The 23,156-nt window shown below is 38.2% G+C and overlaps 1 protein-coding gene across 1 annotated transcript in view; it reads right to left on the reverse strand.

The window, feature by feature from the left end:
* Nucleotides 1–23,156, reverse strand: part of SLC36A4 (solute carrier family 36 member 4) — a 203,815-nt gene that overhangs the window by 164,435 nt on the left and 16,224 nt on the right. Inside the window, 3 exon segments of the mRNA XM_048295281.1 lie at nt 1,650–1,819; nt 15,472–15,570; nt 16,275–16,502. Of these exon segments, the coding sequence (XP_048151238.1) occupies nt 1,650–1,819; nt 15,472–15,570; nt 16,275–16,502 (497 nt within the window).

Here is a 23,156-nt window from a genome sequence, read left to right on the forward strand (position 1 = left end):
AAGCCCCCAGCTTCCTCAGCCTGTCATAGGAGAGGTGCTCCAGCCCTCTGATCATCTTAGGTTCTCCTCTGGATTTGCTCCAACAGGTCCACATCCTTCCCCATGCTGCAGACCCCAGAGCTGGACGCAGCACTCCAGGTGGGTCTCTCCAGAGCAGAGCAGAGGGGCAGAATCCTCTCCCTCACCCTGCTGGCCACACTGCTTTTGATGCAGCCCAGGACATGTTTGGCTTCCTGGGCTGTGAGTGCACATTGCCAGGTCACACTGAGGTTTTCATCCATCCATACCCCCAAGACTTTCTCCTCAGAGCTGCTCTCAATCCACTCTCTGCCCAGCCTGTATGTGTGCTTGGAATTGCCCTACCTTGCACTTGGTGCTAAACTTCTTGTGTATGTATGTACAAAGAAAGGATATAAATTTAAATGATGAGCAATATCCCCCAAAAATAAGAACCCTGGGAAAAATAGGAAGAAAGAAAGAACAAAAAAATCCTATAAAATGAAAAAACATTAAAGCCCAAATCTCAGTTTTTACAACAGCAGTATAAAACAAAAAGCAAACAAGCAATAAGAAATAGATGAAAATTCTAGCAATGAGAAAAACGTTCATCCTTCAGGACACATTTTTTATACTTTCATGTATTAAACATTGGAATCAGTCTGGCAATTAAACAAAACTTCTTAAGAATATTAAAAACACATTGTTCACATTGACTCCAAGGAATGAAAAGGAAGAAAAGAGAATGAAAAAGTAACACTTAAAAATTAAGAACATTCTTCACATGTGTTCTCTTTTTCAAAGAATAAAACAGTCAGCATTCAGTTCATCAAAGCAGGAGGTTTTTTTCCCATAAGATTTCACTACGTTAATATGCTACTACAGCAGACATTGAACAAGAAGACGCAAGTGTATAACTTGTAAGACATTATTTGATCAGAATGAAAACATTAAAATACTTTTCAGTTTTAGCACTTGTGCACTGCTGATATACCTAATTTTAGGCCCATCAGACAAACATACTAAAAAAAATAAATTATATTAGAGAATAGTTAGAGTATATCCACCCACAGACTGATACAAAACTAACAACACAGCAGTTGAAACAGTCTTCAAGTTCATCTTCAGCATGTGACATGTGCAGCCCTCATAGCATTAAAAAACAAAAACGAAATAAAAATTGTAGTATCCTTGAGACACAGGCAAACATAAGCTTCATTCTTCGGCTAGGAAGTCATTATCATACATTATCCATGGACCTGCACTACAAACCTATTCAGCTTTGATGTCTTCTACTCCATTTGTTAACCTGTTAAACTCAGTGATTACACTAAAAAAGGGCACTACATTGCCAGGATATCCAAGGTAAAAGTAGCTGGTTTCAGAGCTGCGTGCTAGCTTGTTGCAAACGGCATATTCCCTCCCTCAACAGTGCTGGAACTAGCTCCAGCTAGAGATGGAATGACTTACAGTATCAGTGATCGGTCTCCATATGCAAGTCCTTTTAATAGGCAAGAAATTGCTGGCTAGGACCACAGCTCTGCTGTGGATACATTAAAAGTCTGAGCACCCTGATGGCACTGAGGCATGGAACAACCTTTGCAACATTTCTGCCCCCTTGGTTAGGGCTTTTCAATCACAGAGGCACTCACCACTTATCCTGTGGCAGGTTTAAAGTTATGCTGCCTTTGACCTCATCTCCAAAGCGCAGATACCCCAGGGTGGCCAGTGAGATGTACAATGTCATGACTATTCCCATGCCAATGTTCAATGCCTGGGGGAAACGTGTGCTGTCCTTCATTCTGTTTTCCAATGGCAGTACCTGGAAGTAGAGGGAGAATCAATCACATTTTATGTCCTCAGAGTAAAACTACTTGTCTCCCCTCTTTCAATGCCAGCTTCCAAAATTTAGGTGATTTTATAAATAAACAGGATTATTCTACCATTATTTTTTATAGCCTGGATGGTCACAATGTTTTATGCACCCAATAGAAGTATTCCATTTTGAAAAGCACCTTTCTTGGTTGGAAAACAGCATCAGCGTGGAAACATAAAGCAATATTTATAGCTTAGAAAAACTGTCAAGAGAAACTTATGGTGTTCTGATGAAAATACATAAGCAATATGAGTAACATTAATTTTCCTTTCTAACAAAATTTTTCAGAATCCAAGGATATTTCTCCTATTTCTATCAGGTATGCCTGCACTGTCAGCCTCCATCCCAGACAAACCTATTGGCACACAAGCTCAGCCTCAGCATTCAGCCTCAGCTCTCCCAGCAGGGAATTTGGAGTCCATGACTACTGGAATGCGGTCCCATGCTCTTTTTCACCTCTCTGACAGAAATAGGGCCAGGCACACTAAGCACTGCTTTTCCTGAACATATTGCTTTGAGCTTCAAATACAGTCAAGCCACCTCACTGGGTTTGCCACCACTTCAAAGTGAAGACACAGGCATTGCAACCGTTACTGCATGAAGTCTGCTGGAGATTGCCTTTTACTTGTACTCTACAGCATTCAGAAAAATACACTCAGTAAGTTCCAAATTAAGTTTTTAGACACCCAGATAAAATTTCCAGGTAAGGCAGTAAAACCAAATGACAAGCACGCATACTGCTCTTCCCACCTTCAATTTCACCAGCAAAACAGATCCTCTTACATCACTAAAACACCAGCTGAAGGCACATCCATACTTCTAAACATGCATACTTTCCCCACCTCTTTCAGAAGAACTGTACAGTCATCTCAAATACTCAATATGGGATATAGTCCAAGATTAAGACACCTAATATTGTATGTCTACATCTAAGTGAAACATCTAAGCTTCTCTAATGAAGTTAAGTAATGAAAATCTAGGCAATACAGACAGTGGAATAAAGCTCACAGTTCAGCTTATCTTTCAGTAGACATACAGGTTATATTTGATGAACAGTATGGCACTGTTAATTAAAAAAGCTTGTTATCCCTGGTTAGCACGTAGGTCATATCTAATATAGACAAACAGTCTCAGTGCAATAGGGTTGCCCTGGAAAAGCTACTGTTCGTCATACAAAATTGCTTTTTAATTGACTGAATATTTACTACTTAAGCAATGTGAGTTATGAAAAAAACAGATTTCATCCACTAATTAACTAACAAATTGATATATCTGAATTGCTGGCATATTATTTTCTACAGGGTAATTACTCCTTTCCTCTTAGTCACCCACTGACATTTACTTCCTGACTTACAGTTGCATTTCACCACTGCCAATCCATCCCACATGGCCCTATTTCTCCCATACTTGAAATCCCAAAGAAGTAATTTTACACTTGGGAACCAAGAGGTCCCTAAAAATGTGCACATTTAGAGGCAATTTTCATTCCTGTTCAATTAAAATACATTATACATCTTAACTTCTTTATATATTTCAGAGCCTCCACTGCTGATGTTGTTCCTCCAAAAAAGAACCTGAGCTTGGACTGTAACTTGATCTGGTGGGGAATGCAAAATTTAAAGAAGAGTTTCAAAAGTTAAATTAATTTTTAAATGACTGTTGAGCAGCAGGAAAAATACAAAAAGAGACATGTGGTCTATAACAGTCTCTGACCAGGATATCTGCCTTTTTAATCTTTTTACACTTGAATAAAGTTCTTCTCACAGGCAGACAAGATTATCATAGAACTGTCTATCTGAAACTTAGCCCATAAATGAAAGTAAAGCACCAGTGGTACATACATGTTCGTTGTGCTTGAGTCCAAAGGAAGCATTGAAATTTTCTTTTTAAATTTCTAACTATACTGAATTTTTTTATCTTTAGCATTTAAACCCAATCATTTTAGCATTTAAACCCAGAAGACCTGCGTTTCTCCAAGAAAACAAAAATTTAAAAAAAATTTAAAAGCAATTAAAAACCATTATAGGACAATGCTGTTGAGCATACACATTCTGCTTTTTAACTATCCACTACATCAAGTTAACTCATTAAATGCAATGATATCATCTCCTGTATACTTACGAGTAGATCAGAACAAAATACACCCATTTAAACTCATGTTCTCACATCACCAACCTCTCTTTAACACTACAACTTTCATTTATTCTGAGTTTAAGGAAATGATACACTAAAAGAAATTGAGGATAATAATACTGTTGGCAAGAGACACATTAACATGTAGATCTTGAAATTATATTTAAAAATGGTAATTCCTCCCTGCTTATCCTTGAGCTAGTATCAGGACTACATGTGCCTCCAGCCTGAATGGATGAGAATGAATGCAGCCTTTCCTGCATCACTCAGTCCAGGTGAGAGTGTCCCTTCCCAGTTCAGCACAAGCCTTCCCACGGCTCGGTACCTTCCCTGAGCAGCAGCAGCAGCAATCTCGAGACAGTCATCACTGCAGGAGATGCTTCCCTCAGTAAAACTGACCCCCAAAGGAATTATGTGAAGAACTTGAGCCAGGTTTTGTACAGTATCCAGTATCACCTACTCCAGACAAGCTGGAAAGTTCTATAACTCATGGGATTAACATGAAGTGGAGGAACAACCAATTACATGTATGTTACACAAACACCCGGCTCCCCAAGATGTTGAAGTCCATCGGGATCCAAAAGATCAGTGGAGTGCTCACAAGGAGACAGAGGCTGCTAGGAGATACAACGAGAGCCAGAGCTTGTTCTGAGACTGAGTCACTGGCGGGCAGCTAATGGATAGATTTTCACTGCAGAATTTCTTTCCAGTCCCTGCACAGTTCCTCTTGCAATGACTTCAGAAAACCAAAACACTTCATCTGAATGCAAGAGACAAGGTTCTTTTCACAAATGCTTCTTAGTTTTGGTTTTAATGCTTCCTTTCTGGAACCAGGAGGTGAGATGAGTTAAGATTCAGTTTCAAATACATATTTTTTAACCTTTTTTTTTAATGACTCTCTTCTGTGCTTCTGATTTCCATGCTGTGCTTCCTTCAAGCTCTTTCTCCCTCACTTCACACTGTTGTAGCCCTGTGAAATCACATATTTTAGACTAAGCTTATGCTTCTCATAATTTCTCAATTTCCATCCTTTTTTTTCCTCCTCATTGAATAAACTCTCTATCATGTTTCTCTGTCACCTGCTTCACGGATTTTTTCCTATAATTTTTGAGACACTTGCACATGTCACTACTATTATCTTCCTTGAAACTTAATATTAAGTTCTCTTAGTTACAATCAACCTTTGGTTTCTTAAAATTGCAAAACAAGCACAGTACCTCTTGCTTTCATCCACCAAATAAATTCAAAAGTACCCATAATTTACTGGCAAAGAATCATAATTGAATGTTTGAAATAACCTGGCTAATCTGATATCATCCATTATGCAAAGTGCTTTCCCCTTCATTTCAAGCTGCTTGAAGTAGGTATAAACATCCCCAATAATATCACTGCCTCCTCATCCCTTGCCTTGAATATCCTGCTTCACTCACAGCAAGTAAGCTGCAGGGGACTGCCTGATTTTAATCAGAAATCTCTATTGTACTTTTCATATAACTGCACCAAAAAAAACCCACAAGAGAATTCAACCTGCAGGTAACCAAATAAACTATTATTTAATTTTTATAACCACTGAAAGCTAATCTTGTAATGGATGGTTTAAGAGCAGACATGCCTAATGTTTAAATACATATAGTCATTTTTTCATGTCTCAGGAAATACCACTAAAACGGCCATCTTTTATGCCCTGCACTTTTAAAATAAGTATTTCAGGTAGACAGCTATATAGAAGTTTTGACTGGCTTAAGCTAGAGACAAGTCAAGAATTTTGGAAAATTAAAACCAATATATTTATCAATTTACTCAGGGAAAAAAATCCATCTGTAATCATGCCCTACAGCAGCAAAATAAAGCTCTGTTCAGTCAAAGCAAAAAAGCTGAGGAAGCTGGTATCAAAGGTATTCAAGGTATGTAAACCTAAATTCTACTACCTAACCTCCAAAGACAAAATACTAAATTCTCAGCAAACCAATGCAGCCCAGGCCTGGCCCATTCCTTCTTGTCTGCAGAAGGTAGCAATGAATTCATCTGTTCACTGCAAGGTGGATTTACAATCACACAGCCTAGGGGGGAACCGTCTGCAGAAAAAGTATAGTTATATCAAGTAAAATAATAATAACAGCATACATCATTATTACATTGTTATGTTTGCTTGCCCATCCTTGTCCATCTTGTCTCTCACTGCACAGAAAAAGTCTCATGCAATATTTTGAGCAACAGGCTTCTATTCCATCACTTTTAGGCACATTTTTAAAGCTCACTCTCTTCAGTAAGCTACAGAACACATCACTATTAGGAACACGTACAATAAACAATCCAATTTTCCTTAACAGATCCCTCATGACTGCAAAAAAAAGGGCAGCTACTATTACCCAAGGAAAAATGCAAGCGAAATGGTGACTGTACATCAGTTTTTATAGTCAAAGTTTTATATGAAATAAATAAATCGAGAAGACAAGTTCTCACTACAGAACACAGTACCTTCTGAAATCTGCTGAGCAATTCCAATCACTCCAAAAACCAATCTCCTTGGATTCCAGTAAAGTCCCTTTCCACTTGTTTCACCAGAAAAAGAATTACTCACATACACAAAAAAACCCACACCCAATCTACTGCCCTATTCTGATGGCCTTGATTTAACAATGCTTGAAGGAATTGTGTAAATCTTACTTAGCTTGCCATCCAAACCTTGCATTTTCTCCAGAGGTTCTTTTTTCTTTTTTTTCTTATGTTCAAGAATTTATTTATCACTTCATTATTACATTTATTTAATCTTTAGCTTGCTCTGAAACTTAACAGAAGTTCTGCAAGTTTGTGTATTATCATGTCCTACGTGACTTTATTTGTTAACAAAATCCAAAAAATTTCTCTTCAGTGTAAACTGAAAATGATAAAGCAGCAGTTTTGTTCAGTCACCAATATTTTTAAATATTTGTCCTGTCAAAATCACTGAAGTGTTATATGCTTTGCTGGCCTTTACAATAGTATGTAATTTTACCCAGCAAAAGATGTATGCTAATAGAAAATTATGTTTCTAGTTTATCAGACAGCTCCAGCCCCCACTCATTTGGACTGCAGCCTACAGACTATACAGTGCTATGGTCTAACATGTTCTGTGTAAGTTACGCTACTCTCAAAATTTACACCAGGTAAGTGATAAAAGAAAAAATTACTTAGAAATGCAAGTGTTGCTAGAGGGTATATTTCAATCTACTGAAATAACACATAGAGATATAGTACATGATTGTGTATTTCTGGACTCTTTCTGGCTCAGGAGGAAAAAAATTAAATTTCCCAAAGCTGCAATGGCACTTAAATGTTTATTCCAGCCAATGATCAAACCCACATTGAATTTAAGTCCCCTTAAAATAAGTTACAATGATTACTAAGTTCTCACCTATCCCTACCTGCTTCTTCATAGGCAAGAGACAAAACATTTACAAACTTCAATCTGTTTCAGTGCAAATGGTTTAAAGTAAAAGGTCTTCCCAAAAGGTCTTTTGCCTTTTATCCAAAATGCTCTTCCACACAGATGTTGCTCTTGTTGCATGTCCCTTTAGAAGCTAAGTATACACATAATGCAAGGTCCTACATGGGGCTGAGCAAATTCATGACTGCAGAAGTGAAAAAATAAATTATAATGGTTTCCACTGAGGATTAATGAGTTTGACAGGAAATAAATGGGATTAAGGACCTACAAAATTTTGTAACTCTAAATACAGGAATTTCTCTGTCCTGGGATAGGGAGCCTTGAAAATACAGTCATGTACACTCCTGGATCAACAGTTAAAAACAACAGGACCCCAACACAGAAAGTGTTATGCACGTCACGTATTGCATTTTACACAGCCATCACTGAAAAAAACAGCCATCCAATTCTGAAAAAAACCCCAATCAATCCAAATAGAAAGAAGAGAAGATACTAACGACTGTAGTTTTCCTAGAACAGCTCCATACCCTTCGGCTTGACTTGGGAGCCCACCACCGTGACAGCTGCACTACTCAACACCTTTCCTGTGAAGCACTCACACAGCTCAAGCACAAGCCAAGTCAAAGAATACACAAAGCCAAGTTGAAGAACACACACCATATCACTTCCTGCTATAATCTTCTCGTTCCAAATGCCTTCACCATTCCAACATTTTTCCTTTCCACCTCTCCCATTTCTTTTAGGATTCTTTTTTCTGCTGCCCCTGACAAATCAGTATGATTTTTCAACCACAATGTTTATTAGGGAGCCATTACTGATGCCTGCAGAAGTGTTCAGCAGTACATTATTAGGGCTCTCAAATCTTGGAGAACATGTATTAACAAAAAATTTAGGTTTAGGAAAACTATCCTTCAGTGAACATTCAGGAACATTACTGAGTTTAAAATTCCTTTGACAAAATGATAGGTCTGTTAATACCTACTATTTTCAGCCATAAAATAAAATAACTTTTTTTTCCCAACTGTTGTCTCCATCATGCTTGATTCAATAAACGTAAATTATTCTATGATTTACAATGGATTTAACTTAAAAATAAATATGTTGGCAAAATATTTAAGAGGTAAACTAGAACTTAAACTTTATTTGTTACATAGATACAAACACGCACACACTGCAATGCTACTGTCATCAATGGAAAGGCTGCACAGAGCCTATTATTGATGGTAAAGTTAAGATGCTGCTGATTAAATGAGAGACATGAAAGTCTAAAACCAAGGATGTAAGCATTTATTCTAGCTAGCTGCTCTCTCCAGGAAAAGTTACTAACACTTCTGCATCTTCAGAGTTATATTCAAAAGCTTTGTCACATCATGAAGACTTACATTTATATATTACTTAGATAATTCCATACACTGCAGGTAAGTACTCACTCAGAACATAACAGAAGGGAAATCTTATCCAACCATAACAAGTAAGTTCACAAAAGCTGCAGTTTAGAAGACCTACAGAATGATGGGCCAGGGGAACAAAAAATCCGGCTCCAGAAAAGCAAAAGAAACTACATGAATATTCCTTCCTGAAATTATTAACTATGCTTCTTAATTATATGTAATATCAGCCTAAGTAGCGTGTGTATCACTCTGCCCCTACTTCATGTATAATTAAGGCAGACAAGTCTTCCATCTAAGACAGGGTCACATCTAACAGGAAAATTGGCTTCTGTGCCTCACTGAAGCCATGTCTCAGACCCCAAAACCCACCTACCACAAGCTGGCAAGGCAGAGCACGACAGCTTGGCACTCTGTCACTCTTGCTCTTTGCCCATTCTCCAAAGTCACCAACCACATCATGATTAAGAAAAGGTTCAGGCAAGTAAGCAGTAAACTTAAACACCTTTGTTCTGCGATTGTGTAAACGCATGTGTATCTTAGGTTTTGTAAGGAAAAAGAAACATCTGGATGTTGTGAGCATGTGTGTGGAACGCTGCCTGAAAGAAAGTTATCCTCGGGAGCCTTCTGTTTGTGTTATTAAGAATTGCCTTTAAAATAGGAAGTAATAAAAGTCCAGTATGTACAAACAAATGGTTCTTCAGGGTGAAAGCAAATTTCTCCATTCTCAGGAAGTGGAAATTACTGGTAAGGAATATTTTACATGATAAAGAGGTGATATCAAGTTGTCTGGTACTTTATCAACCTTCATCTGAATTGGGCAGATGTACATTTTTTACAGTTTCTGATACAATGTCTTTTTATCTGCTGTATCTAACAACATTCTCTGTTTCTACACACTTGCTCATAATTATATCCTGATTTTGCTACAACACACTTCTTGCTGACACGACATCTAAAGTCCACATTTACCATGCGCGTTTAGTAGTAGGTCATCTCCACAGTCATCAAATCCAGCCACCTACACTCGCTTGTCCAAATACAGAGACATCCTCAGAAAACTCCCACCTTTCATATTTTGAGGATACAAGCCTTTGCATCATCTCAAAAGAATACCAACAGAATTTATATCCCTGGTCCAAAGAGCTGATGCCCCAAGTAGATTTAGATGATGTCATGTTACCTGTTAAATGTCTGCTTCTGACAAATCCAGTCTGGTCTTAAGGACAAGGGAAGCATGCCATTGGGTTTCTTTTTTTAAAGGACAATATTAATCTGTCAAAAGGGTTTTTGACAATGAGAGGCTTTTATCTCAAAGCCACAGGCCTAACAAGCTCATCTGCATTACTTTCAAAATCCAAATAATGACATTTTAAAATTATAATCCACTTAGTTTTCTCTTTTTAAATCTTCTGGAATTGGTTAGCTGCTCCTAATGTGATTCCAGAGCCTGTCTTCTGGTATACAAATACCACCATATCTTCAGCTGCAAAGCTGTGATATCCAAGTTCAAAAGCAGTTTGAATAGACATCTTCAAGTAATAGGCCAAAATATAAGAAGTCTTTTTTTCCAAACCTAAAACTAATGCTGGAAAGTAATGTTTTTCTCTTCACTAAGCTAATCTGTCTGCAGCACTCAACAGGAGGGAAAAAAAATCATACTCAGTTGTAAAAACTGTAGTTAACTTAGCATATTTATATGTAATGGAGAAGGGCAATTATATTTCTTGTTTAAATGTCATGATTCTATTGCACCCTTCTTCCCCCTGAAGCTTATTATAAAATATCACTTCCACATTTGGGTTTGTTTTTTGTATCTAGAACAAGAAACCCAACCAGACTTTTGACGCAAAGTATTTATGAAGTGTACCTGCTATTACATAAGCACAACATTATGCAAAGCTATTGCCTGCACGTGGCAATGCTACAGACAGAGCCAAGGCTGAAGGCATTGGTTTACACCCTTATAGAAAGTGCGTTCAAGACTCTTGACTTCATTTTGGGCAAACTCAGTCTGAAGTTACTTTCAATTCAGAAACAAAACCATCATATTCATTTTAAAACCAGGCCTATGCACCTTTGGAGCATAGAAGAGGCACTCAAGCATGGCTCTTATAAAATAAGGTTACGTATTCTTCACTCCATTGCACCACCTGCAGCTCTTGTATTCAAGAAGTAGCATGGGTACTCTCTTCTGTTCTATGGCCTGAACATCAGCCCCATGCTTTGTCAGGAAGCATCATCTGGCACAGGGAACCCACAACCAGAGAGAACCAAACCACCGAGGGAAAGCAGCAGCTGCAGAATCTCCCAGCCCCAGCACAGTCCTCTATTCAAAAAGGCCCACTGAGGGCTGAATATACATTTTCTCCACCTCCAAAGCAACATTCTGCCTTCTGAATCAAAATCTTCACTCGAAAGCTTAAACAAAACCAAGTATCTTAAATGGTTTGTTGCATCAACTTAAGAGTATTGCATTTCTGTTGCCACTGCTGTTCCATAAATTGAACTGATGTCACTAGGCAGTATGATTTTCACAAGGTCACCCTGATGATTTTAAAATCTAAACTTACAAGTGTTGAAATCCCAAAGCAACTCTCGACACTATGAATGGTAACCCCCAGACTGACAGTACTGAGCTCTCAGCTGCTGTTTGCTGCCTTGGTATCAAGGGGTGCCCCTGCTGCCAACTTCTCCTGTTCCCCCAGTAATGATCTCCCCCCAGCTGCCAAGACAATCACCATTTGCAGCATCAACCCTAGACCAATCTGCAGTAACCCCTCTTTTTACAGACAACTCTTAACAGGCAGCAACTAAATGAATAGCACAAGCAACCGAATGTAGCACTTCTCAATCCTGTTACAAGTATCACTCAGAGTATAGCATGAATTAACATTAATCAGCTCTCCAATAGCACCAACCTTATTCCTGCTGCAGCAGTTGTAGCAACAAATCAACAACTTGCCTGGGCTTTAGCAAAATGACAAAACTGTTCAAACCCACCATCAAATAAGAGTCTAGACCGATCTCACAGGCAGATAGGAACAGCTCGAGTCATCACATTAATATAATTAATTCATCATATTAATTGTTTTATTTTAATGAAAAATATCTCAAAATAGTTTTATAACACTGGCTGATGAAATGTTTAAACAGCTCTTAATATTACCCAAGTGCTACTTTCTAGGTACTATCTTGGTTTCTTTGAGATTCTGTATTTCAATTATAAATAGTCCACCTTTCTTCCTTTGAGTTATTACAGACTCCAGTCAGTAAAATTGAGGTTCTTAAAGTCTATTTATCTTGGGATTGACTATAGCCAAAGCAACAATATTCCGAATTCCATAGTACTGATTTTCTTATTAGACTATGATAGCTAAGTGGTCCTAAGCTAATGACAGATTTTAACCAAAACCCATGTTCATACATTCATCATCTATGAGACAAACATGGTCTCTCAAGATCAAGAAGAAAATTCCAGCAGGAACCTGCTGAATCATTGCATCTCTCGGAAACACATTCCCTTTAGTGAACAGGTCCTCTGTTTTATTAGTGTCACTAATAAATAAACTAATAAAAATTAGTGTCACTAATTTTTATTAGTTACGAATGAACTATAGTCATATTTTAAGTGATGGCAAGTGCTAAACCAAAAAAAAAAAAAAAAATATAAAATTTGGAATAATGGGATGGGAAAAAAAAACCCCATAAAACCAAAAAAACCACACTGAGGGCAGTTTTCCTCTCTTGTCAGGTTCTGCTTAAGATGACTGTACCTGCCCAAAACCTCAGAATTTCACTGTCCCTTTTCATAACACCCAGTAATTGGGCAGCTCTCAGGATGAGAACTGGAATAACACACATTCGGATTCAAGGAAAAGGAAAAACGAGACCTTAGAACTCTTTCAGGCCAACTTATTGCATAAAATTAAGCAGTCAAAACGAACTTTTCTGAGAATTAAGACCTTAAGGCTTCTTCAGACAGCTTTGCAGTAATATGTGTTATTTGCAAGACATTCCAGAAGAGAATCTAAGATCAAGTCTCTAAAAACCAGTCCGAGATTACATAAATCCATTTTAAGTGCCTGCAGTCAGACAGAGTAGACTAAGGAGCCAATCTAATTAAATGGAGCTTTTTTTTTTTCCTTATCAGAACAACTCGACCACATGGATATAGAACGACAGGAGGTAACAAGTTACCACACACCAGCTACACAACAGGCTTATTATGGCAACCTCTTGAGCTGTAATAACTAGTTATCAATTTAATCATTCACCAAGAATTATACTTAATATTAATTACGTAAAGAGGAAATGTCTTGTCTTGCTTTGCTTCACTAATCTTTTTTTTATTTCATGCTTCAACATCTTTGTTTAGTTCTGATTATTCAAATATATGAAATAATTTTTTCTTCAAATCTTCTCTTTAGTGCAATCAAGTACAGCATAAGCAAACACAGCAAACAGACTGCATGCTCAAAATATCCCTGAGAGGCAGGGACATCTTAATATCATTCTGCATAAAAGGAACAGACATTAAGCTATAGATTTGCACTTTAATTTCAATTTGTAAAGGTAGCCATGTTAATGGTCTTGCGTAATGTAAACACACACACAAAGTGTATTGAACCATAGTGAACACAAACATTTAATTAGCTTGCAAACACTGGTAACGAAGTGAAAACTTAACCACACTTTTCATTTGCTTTGAAGAGGAAGTAAATTATGACCAAGCAAAAAAACAGAGACAGCCTATACAGAAATACATGCAATACCTATATAACATTAATATCTAACAATATAAAGCAGTATTTTTATGTTTTAAAGGTAAAAACAGAATGAACCCTACATCACTATAAATAGAGAATAAAATAAATAGAATAGAATAAAAGAGGGAAAATAAAATAAATATTAATAGAATAAAAGAGAGAAAAAAATTTGGAGGTCTTAAAGAACTCTCCAGGGAGTCAAACAAGCAAATGTTCTGGGCTGTTCTTTACAAGGCTTACATTGGAAGTCAATGCTGCTACTACTGATGTAAATTTAAGGAGCTAATTCGTCTAACGTGCCAGAAGATAATTACTATAAACCAATTCCCTACCTATAATTCAATAAGCTACTGCTACCAAATGATAAGCCTTCACCATTTTCCCGAGGCTTACAGGATTCTCACTTGGGATTCCCTGGCTACAAATACCTGTGTGCTATGCAGTACATGAGCAAACCTGATACGACTGGGACACTCTTCAGATTTACTGTGCATGACACACACAGTTAAGTCCAGTCTGTCCCAGGCAGACTACATAACCTAAAAGTAACAACCTTAGTGTAGTCCAATTTGATTCTCTGAGCCTGGGGAAGTTTTTTTCCCCCAAGACCTCCAGGCATCAAATAATCTCAGACAAACAACTGATTTCCTATAATGAAAGTTCCAGATGGATGGAAAAGGAAAGACGTCCAGATAGACAAATGATAGCTAAACCTCTGCATCCATCAGTTTGTATGTGAGAAACAGTGGAAAACAGTTTGAAAACACACTTTTGTAACGTAAGGTAAAAGGTTTTCCTATTCAGCTCTTCTGCCACTGATAAGACAGCAGCAAGGTAAAATAATCCGGTTTAAGTCAGAGTTGTCAAATCCAAAAAAGAAAACAGACTTGAAAATCTTCTGTGGTATATGAGTGACAGAATCATTTCAGACTAATAGCATGCTGGTTTGGAGTTGTTTTAGTATGGGTTTGTTTGGGGTTTTTATTGGGGATGGAGGGGAGGAGGGGGGACAGAAGGAGGGGTTGGTTGGTTGTTATTAAATTTTAAGCATACACTTTAAGCGTAACACTTGTCTAAGTATGTAAATATGTAACAAATAAAGCATATACAGTAATTTCCCAACAATTTATGACCTACCATTCCCAGACATCTCTTTAGCTACTTTTTAAAATTTATCAGGTGGAACAAAAATGGTTAACTAAAGACAGGAAAGCTAATGTCTTTACAAACGATTTGATGGGTGAAGGTATGGGTAACATCTTTGAAATGGGTCTTAATGTCTCTCCTAACTTTGGGCAGCCGGTTTGTTGCAGAGCCCACTCAGCTTGGCTTCTGAAACAGACAAGGGCTTGCACAAGCCTGGGCTTCTGAACTTTGGGGTAAAACAGTAGGTTCAACGGGGGAATATGGGGTAGGCAGTTCGGGAAGGCTGTACCTTCCTAGTACCTCAGCCAGTGGGGAAAGGAAGAGGGTGACATGAGGCTGGGAGTTGCGATAAAAGGAGGCTGCGCCCTCCGAAACCTTGAGAGAGAAAACCCCGTGGGCGTGTGCCCCGGTGGACTCTCTCCCTTTATTCGAATAAAGTCACAGGACTCCTCTGTCTCCTTTTTGGACATAAACCTCTGGCGTTTGTGGATTTTCCTGACATTAACTATTTGGGACTAAAGGCATTTTTGCAATTTGGGAGGGGGCTAAGCATCCAAATGATGGGGATGTTGTGTCCACAACTTTTGCTTTATTTGACCAGACAAATTAATCCCTTTCATACCAACACAGGAGATTAGTGCTTCAACAAAACCAAGAAAATAACAACAGGAGTAAAACTGCCTGTATCCCCAGCATAGAGCCAGTGATTCTGAAAAGTCAGTAAAAAGCACTTACCACACCTATTCCTTCAAAAGCAAATACTGCAGTCCCAAAAAACAGTGGGTATTTCTTCCAGCCAACCATAGAAGGCAGTTTTCGAGGATCTGCTATATCCTGAAGAAAACAAAGCAAAACAGTGCATTAGCTCTTCTTACAATTTTGATTGATGCATTATGCTATATGAAAGAAAACTCAGTACATGTCGACAGTGGTGTATACGTTGCTATTTACAATCCCTGGTTTTCCTCCCAAACTTAGTCCTTTATACACATTTATAGCCACCTTCCCACACAGAAACTTGCAGATGTATTTATTCTAGGTTCTATCACTGTCACTAGGTATTTTCACATTTAAAGTATCACACTGGTGTGCATGCGGGAGCATGAATTAAAACAGAAGGGAAAAGTGCACATCTTAAATCTTATCTTCTGCAAACTTCTTAGTGTACTGCTCTTTCTAACCTGCTTTTGTACTGCACAGATATTCTTCATAACCATGAGGGACACTAAAATAACATCTCTTTAATACAAGCCGAAGTCCTGCAGAATGATTAACTGCTCTTATCCAAATTTTTTTTCAGAACTTCTCCTGCCTCCTTGCCAGCCAATATCTCTCATTGCCTTCCTCCCCATGCTCCACTTCCCACTCATCAAAAGACGTATTTTTATTATCTAAAATTAAGATGCCTCAAATACAAGATACTGCTGCCTTTCAGAAACTGTCAGTCAGTGTCTATCTATCAGAAACCAACTGCTACATGCAACAAACATAACTTGCCACACTGGAAAAAAACAGATAGTAAACTTTTTTATACTCACTCTAACAATATACTGGTAAATAATTACCAGGCTGACAGCCATGGACAGATTGGCAAGCAATGAAAGCAAGGACAGGTTCTTAAGGTCACGAATGAAGACCAGGAGGACCAGGAATGGTAGGAAGCACAGCATGTATACTCGTAAATCAGTATTCCTTTTCTCAGAGGAACTGCCAGTGGCACTAACATTCATGGGAGCAATCTTACTTTCCAAGAATCCTTCATGGACCTTTATTAAAACAAACAAACAAACAAACAAACAAAACCAAATGTTAAACAGTGGTAGCAGTGAGTATATGGTCACATTGCTGTTTTCCTATAGGGAAATTTGTCCCTCTGCTTCACCTGGCGAGTGACAGGAATTTTGAGATCCCTGTACGTGTACTCTCAGTGCAGAGAGGAAGACAAGGCACTTCTACACAAGTGTTTCACACTTAAGGCAAATGATGAAATCCGGGCTTGAAAGCATCATTATCCCACCACTGACTAAAGAGGAAATTTACACGTGCAGTTTAGATCAGATTCCTTTCAGAAAGGGAGAGTTTGGTAAACTGGAAGCAAGCAAGACAGATCTGGGCCTAAATCTTAAGAGTTTGACTTTTCCTAGGGAGAGTAAGGGAGTTAGATGATAAAATGCTATTGCACCTGAGTTCAGCGCCTAACAGCCTTATGCCTTCACCATGCACATCATAGCAGCATATATACAAAATAATGTTAGAATATGAACATGCCTGTCTTTCATTTAATTCAAAATAATTTTTTTCACTCTTCACTTTTTTATTAATGAACATGAACTCAACTCTAAAAACCATAAGCTCTGACAGAGTTGAGTCCTGTATCTATTAAACTGATACAAATTAATGCCTATAAATTAACAGTAGCACACAATGTGACAGTTCATTAGGTTTTTTTGTACATAACATTATAATAGTTGCCTGTAGTGCAAATCAGAATATTGAGTTTGGGACTACTCATGACTCTCATGGCTTCTTTTGGGAAAAAGTCAGTGTGGCTTCAACTGCCAAAAATTTATTTTGTGGAAATGTACACAGCCATCTGTGCTGTGTGCAAACCACAATCAAAACATCCAGAGCTGGTGGTTATTCTGCTTGCTGCAAAATGATAACAGTTCAATTTGTTTTAAATCTCATCATGTTGTTTCCCTTAGGTACCCCTTCCTTCCCTACCATTGCATTCACCATCTTACAAATCAGCCTATGACTGTACTTAATCTACTCACGCTGCATGAAGCCTTTGGCTTGATGGCTACAAAAAGATACCTAGACAGTGAAAAAAAAATTAAATTCCTTATAGCACAGAGACAAACAAAAATGCTAAACTGATACATAACTGAAATAACTCACTTGATTTCCATTGTTTCAAACAATCCACAAATTCAGGAAGAAAGAATAAACTTAAAACTATTTTGTCTGTAACCAAAAGCACTGTGCTTTTTTTTTTCCACTATGAAAAAGGAAAAGCTCAATGATACAATTCTGCAACCGCATGTTTTCCAGAAATCTCATTTTATATGAAAAGAGTCACTGGTCATCATGGAAACACTGATGGTTTCTACCTTACAAGAATCTAAAGTGTCACTTGCAAGACATTTAACATCTGTTAGTTTTCATTAAGATATCATTTTCAGAAAGCTACAAAGAAGATCTAATTACATTTAGAATTGAATTCACACAGCTACAATAACTCAACTTTGCCAAGCAGTAAGTCAAACACTTAACCAAATTACTTCCCTAATGCCACATGAAATAAAGCTCTCTGTGGAAGTTTCCTGCTTTCCCACCATACTTAAAACAAAAATACAGAACAAGCACTTTAGGCCTTTCACTTTAACAGGTCTTGTGTGTTTACTTGCTCGCATGCATTTGCAGGAAGCCAGAGGTGTTCTGCACACAAGGACATGTAAAAGAGCTTCTAAGAATCACAGTGTGATTTGAGCACATAAACTCTCTGCTACAATAAATATTTAGCCCAGTGCGTCCCCAATTTGTACAAATATCTGTAGCCTGATGAGCTATTAGAAAAAAAAAGAAATAAAACATGTATTCCTTAAAAAACCCAAACCAAACAAAAAATTAGCAGGCAAGATACAGTTCAGGTTCTAAACCACATTTTTACAATACCACAGTATAAACCAGCTTCTACTCAAATAATTGCAATCATTCAAACACTTCAGTTTTCCCTTAAAGACAGAGACATTCCCTTAGTATACACAAACCCCAATAGAAAGTGCCTGAAGTCAGAAATATTTTTTTTCCTATTACCACCACCAAATTCCAACTAGGCATTCAACCAGAGTTTACTGGCTAATGCAGCTGGAAAATGCAATGTACAATACTCCATAAAATTTCATTCAAATTTTGGTCTATTGTGATCAGCTACCCTGATGGCTGTGTGTGATGAGATCACATCTCCACATTGTGTTAGGTAGGTGTAGTCACACAAAATAGCCTTAATAATTATCTGCCTTTTACTTTCACAAGAATACAGAGGAAAGCACAGAGAAAGAACATACTACAGCTACACACAAACTCTCCACAACCTTCATCAGGGGAATGGATACTGACGCACAATCAGCAAAACACAGCTGACTGAAATTGTCAGACTGTGCCTCCCTGGCCCCACCTTCCCACCTCCCATTTGCACCTTTTAGATAGGAGTTATATTTCTGCAATAAACCACAACACCATAAACCGCTTGATGATATTGCAAGCACGGTAACCCTTCTCCCTACATTGTTCCCTGCTCCAGAATTCACTGGAGAACAAAATGGAGGCCAAATGGATTCTCAAAAACTTCATGACTTGTAGGAGCCTGTAGCAGGTCCTGCTCCTTGAAATGCAGTTTAAAGAAAGAAGACAGGGCATCAAAGACATTCTAGCTGGGAAGGGGAAAAAATTTTTAAAAAAATACAAATAATGAAATTCTGGACCTGCTCAGTCCAGATTACTATTGTACATTAACCGGATTTGCAGTCACAGCTGTCTTTAGTCTGAGCTACGAGAGGTACCTATTTCTTGTATGTTTTTTGACCATTTTCTCTTGCCCTCCCATTTGACCTCAGTACAGAACTTGGCTTCATTTTCTAGACAAACCCTTTGCAGTCCTGGGGGGCTGATCTTAAGTCCTCCAAAAGCCACTTCTCCAAGCTGAACAAGCCCAGTTTTCCCAGCCCTCAGAGGACAAGTTCTTCAGCCTCAATCATTTCAGCAGCCTCCCCTAAACTCACTTCAGTCTGTCAATGGCATTCCAGTATTGAGGATTCAATACTGGAAGAGTATTCTATATATGGTCTAACAAATGGGAAGTAAAGGATGACAATCACTTCCCTCCATCTACCAGCAATTCTTCTGTTCATACAGCCTGGGATGCAGTTGCTTTCCTTTGCTACCAGGGCACACTGCTGGCTCATGATCATGACCACTACTCTCTGAATCTGACCATACAAACAGCTTTTTATTCTCTGCAGCTAGTTGTCCGTCCATCCATCCATCCATCCATCCCTTCATCCAGACCATAACAAACTTACTTGGATACAAGGATATTGTCAAAGACAGCACGGAAAAACTTGCTAAAAAATTCAAAGTAGCACGTAGTGCTTTCTCATCATGTACAAATTCAGATTCATGTTATGGACACAGTTGTACTGATAAAAGAGCACAGGAGAACACAGTTTCTTCCCTTTTTTGGACATATCTACCTTTAAATCAATGTCACATCAAGAGAGCAGCTTTAACAACACCAGTCAGAGCAGTACCACTTGTGGGCTTAGGCAAGACCAGAGGAAATATCCCCTAAAGGTGGATTTCGAGACGTGAAAAAATAGTGATGCTGCACACGGACTCAGAAGAGGCATACCAAATAAGATCCAACAAGGATTAATCTTGTGGGAGAACTAAACAAACAGGCAAGAGTTACTGACAGGTCAAAGAAGGCTGAATCGGAAAGTAAAATGCAGAAGTTATAGAAAGTAAGGATCACTACTCTCCCTCTTAGAGTGGAGCAATTGGCTGTGGGAGATTTGACAGCAGAGAGTAACAAAGGAAAACTCTAAGGAAGATGAGATTATACTAACTTGTTCAGGTGAGGGCTAACATCACCATGACTTTGAAAGTGTTTTCCTAAATTTTGCTTTTAAAAATTGATCAGACAACACTTAAAACTGTTCCAAAAGTACCAAAATACAAAACAGCAGGAAGAATTTGGGGTTTTTAAACTTTTTCATATGCTGTTTAGTTCTTCACAAATTTATTGCTGATTGTGTTAGGATGGACTAACAACTATTTAACCTAGTCTCCTAAATATTAGAAACAATATTACCTCAGATTTCTGCTCTGAACAATAATCATTTTCCATCTCCTACTGCTCTCTCTCTAGGTGCATAACTGCATATGGCAGTCATGCTGAGCGAGGAACAGCCAACACTCGATGCCTTTGTCCTGAACACAATTGTCTTTGTCCTGAACAACGCAACATGATCTGAAGTGTCAAATATTTCCCTAAACCACACGAGGAAATATCATTATGGTTCTAGAAAGGAAGCACATAGCCACTGAAGTCACTAAGCATAGTGATGTCCCCAGACACAAGACTACATCAGGAGTCACTTCAGTTATTCAAGCGTTAACTTACCATGCTGGTGTGATGTCTGAAACAGTTTGTTTCACTCATTTACACAGTCCAAGCACAGTGTCCACCAGCTTCAGCTAAATCCAGGAAGATCAAACACTTGTGCAAATCTAGTTACCATGTTCCTTCTCCACTCAGAAAACTAATGCACAATTAGAGGCTGCAAAAAATTCAGTTCAACTAATGAACACGCTTCCTTCTTATGGGAACTATCTCAGAAGCAAGAAATAATTCCATTTCCTTAGTCTCTTCAACTGAGACCACTGTTTCCTTGCCTGTATCCCAAAACACTCTTTCTGTCATGCAATTTTATGGACTTCTCAACATCTAGTGAGCTCAAAACGGCAGTCCTTGAACTCACTGGTTCCTCCTAATTTCTTCCTTACTCAGCTCAGAGCAACAGCCAGTGCAATATACAAGCCCAGATCTGGCACAAAATCAGTATGTTATCAGAGAGATAACCCTGTAATTTGGCACGAACAGGCCAAATAAATGTTTCACAGTTCATTTAGTTCTGGCACTTCATTACTACTTACTATTGTACTTTGCAACATTTTTAACACATCCAGTTATATGATTAAGCACAATTTCCAAAGTTTTGTGAGTTTTTTCTCTAAAAAAATGGGGAAAAAAATCAGAATTCCACTACATTCCTGCTACCGATAAGTCATCTTCAGGGTGCTAAAGATCTAAAAAAAAAGCTCACAAAAAGCAAGAAATTTTCATTTCTTAGCTTTATCAGCAAACAATGAAAGAGGACACTTTTCCGGATAACTCAGCAAACATTCATAAGAAAATTGATACATTTTCTTTCACTGAAAGGGTGGCCAGGCACTGGAATAAGTTGCCCAGGAAAGTGTTGGAATCATCACCCTTTAAAGTGTGGATGTGGCACTTGGGATCATGGTTTAGTGTTGAACGTGGCAGTGTTGGATTAACAGCTGGTCTTGATAATTGTTGCGAAACCAACCTTAACAAGTCTATGATTCTACTGAAATGACAAGACTCTTGACGTAGGGTCTTCTGCTGTCCAAGCAGGAAACGCCAAGTAACTATGGCATGAAAGGGGACCATGCCCTTTTGAGCACAGGTTATTTTTCCCATCCCTGTGTGTTCCTTCTCTAGATTTGCTGCAGTCAGTCCTCAAGATTTTTGTTCCAGCTTTACTGTTCTTCTCCAATCTGAAATACTTTCATCCCTAAGCCTCTTATTACATCCTGACAGAGTTAACCAGAACTTTTGTCACCAGTCTAAGTTTTTTTGGTGCTCCTGGAAAATATTCCTTAGGAAAAGCTTGACTTGACATTCAATACAACTGAAAATAGGATCTTGTAGCACAGTGTCTGGAAAATACTAATGCAATGCAGAAAAATCTCAGTGGAAGTTTCCCCCAGTTTCGGTGGGTTTAATTTGCACACACCAACATGTAAATATGATCAGCAAAGTACAGATTATAATGCAGATATATTGGTCAAGGTGTGCCATTAATAGCATTTTTACTATGTTTTTCCTTTATCTTAGTTCTCCCCTTCCCACCCCCCACTCCCTCTGTTCACCCTCCCCATCCTTTCACTACCCCAATCATTAGAGATTTAAGGCTGTACCAATTTTTGTTCTTTGGTGCCCTCTACGGGACTGATTTCTGCAATAGAAAGTTGCCAGGAAGAAAACAGACTTCTCCCTCACAGAAGAGCAAGCACAGAGCAGTCCAAATCAAGTACATTTGGAAGTGGAACTTCTGAATTGCTAATGCATTTAATCCATCCATAGGGTCCACGTTATAGGTCTCTGCAGCTACTGCTTTTGCAGCAGTTGCTTTCCTGTAAGAGCTTTCAATTCTTCCTCAAGAAAGCAACATGTTTTCTGAATAAGGTTTTAGGGATTTTTTTTTTCACAAATCTACAAAAGCCAAGGTCAGCAAGTATTCAGTCTCATCTTTTGCCTAAGGCCACAGCACATACATAATCAGTTCATCAGGTAAATATTTGATAAGAAAGATTTTAATTCAACCTTACATTACAAAGGATGCATTAAAAATCTTGTTTCAGAAGGCCAGCAAAAGGACATCAGATAGGATTTTTAACTATTGAGACACATTCTGATGGTAGGACTGTAGTTTTAAAGGCTGGGATATTTTTTGTCCCTTACAAGATACAAATTACAGAGTACCCAGCTTCCAAATACACAAATTTGCCTCATCTATACGGATCTTCATCCACAGAACTTGAAACACTTC

Source organism: Corvus hawaiiensis, chromosome 2, assembly GCF_020740725.1.
Source record: "Corvus hawaiiensis isolate bCorHaw1 chromosome 2, bCorHaw1.pri.cur, whole genome shotgun sequence".
NCBI classification, from domain to species: Eukaryota; Metazoa; Chordata; class Aves; order Passeriformes; family Corvidae; genus Corvus; species Corvus hawaiiensis.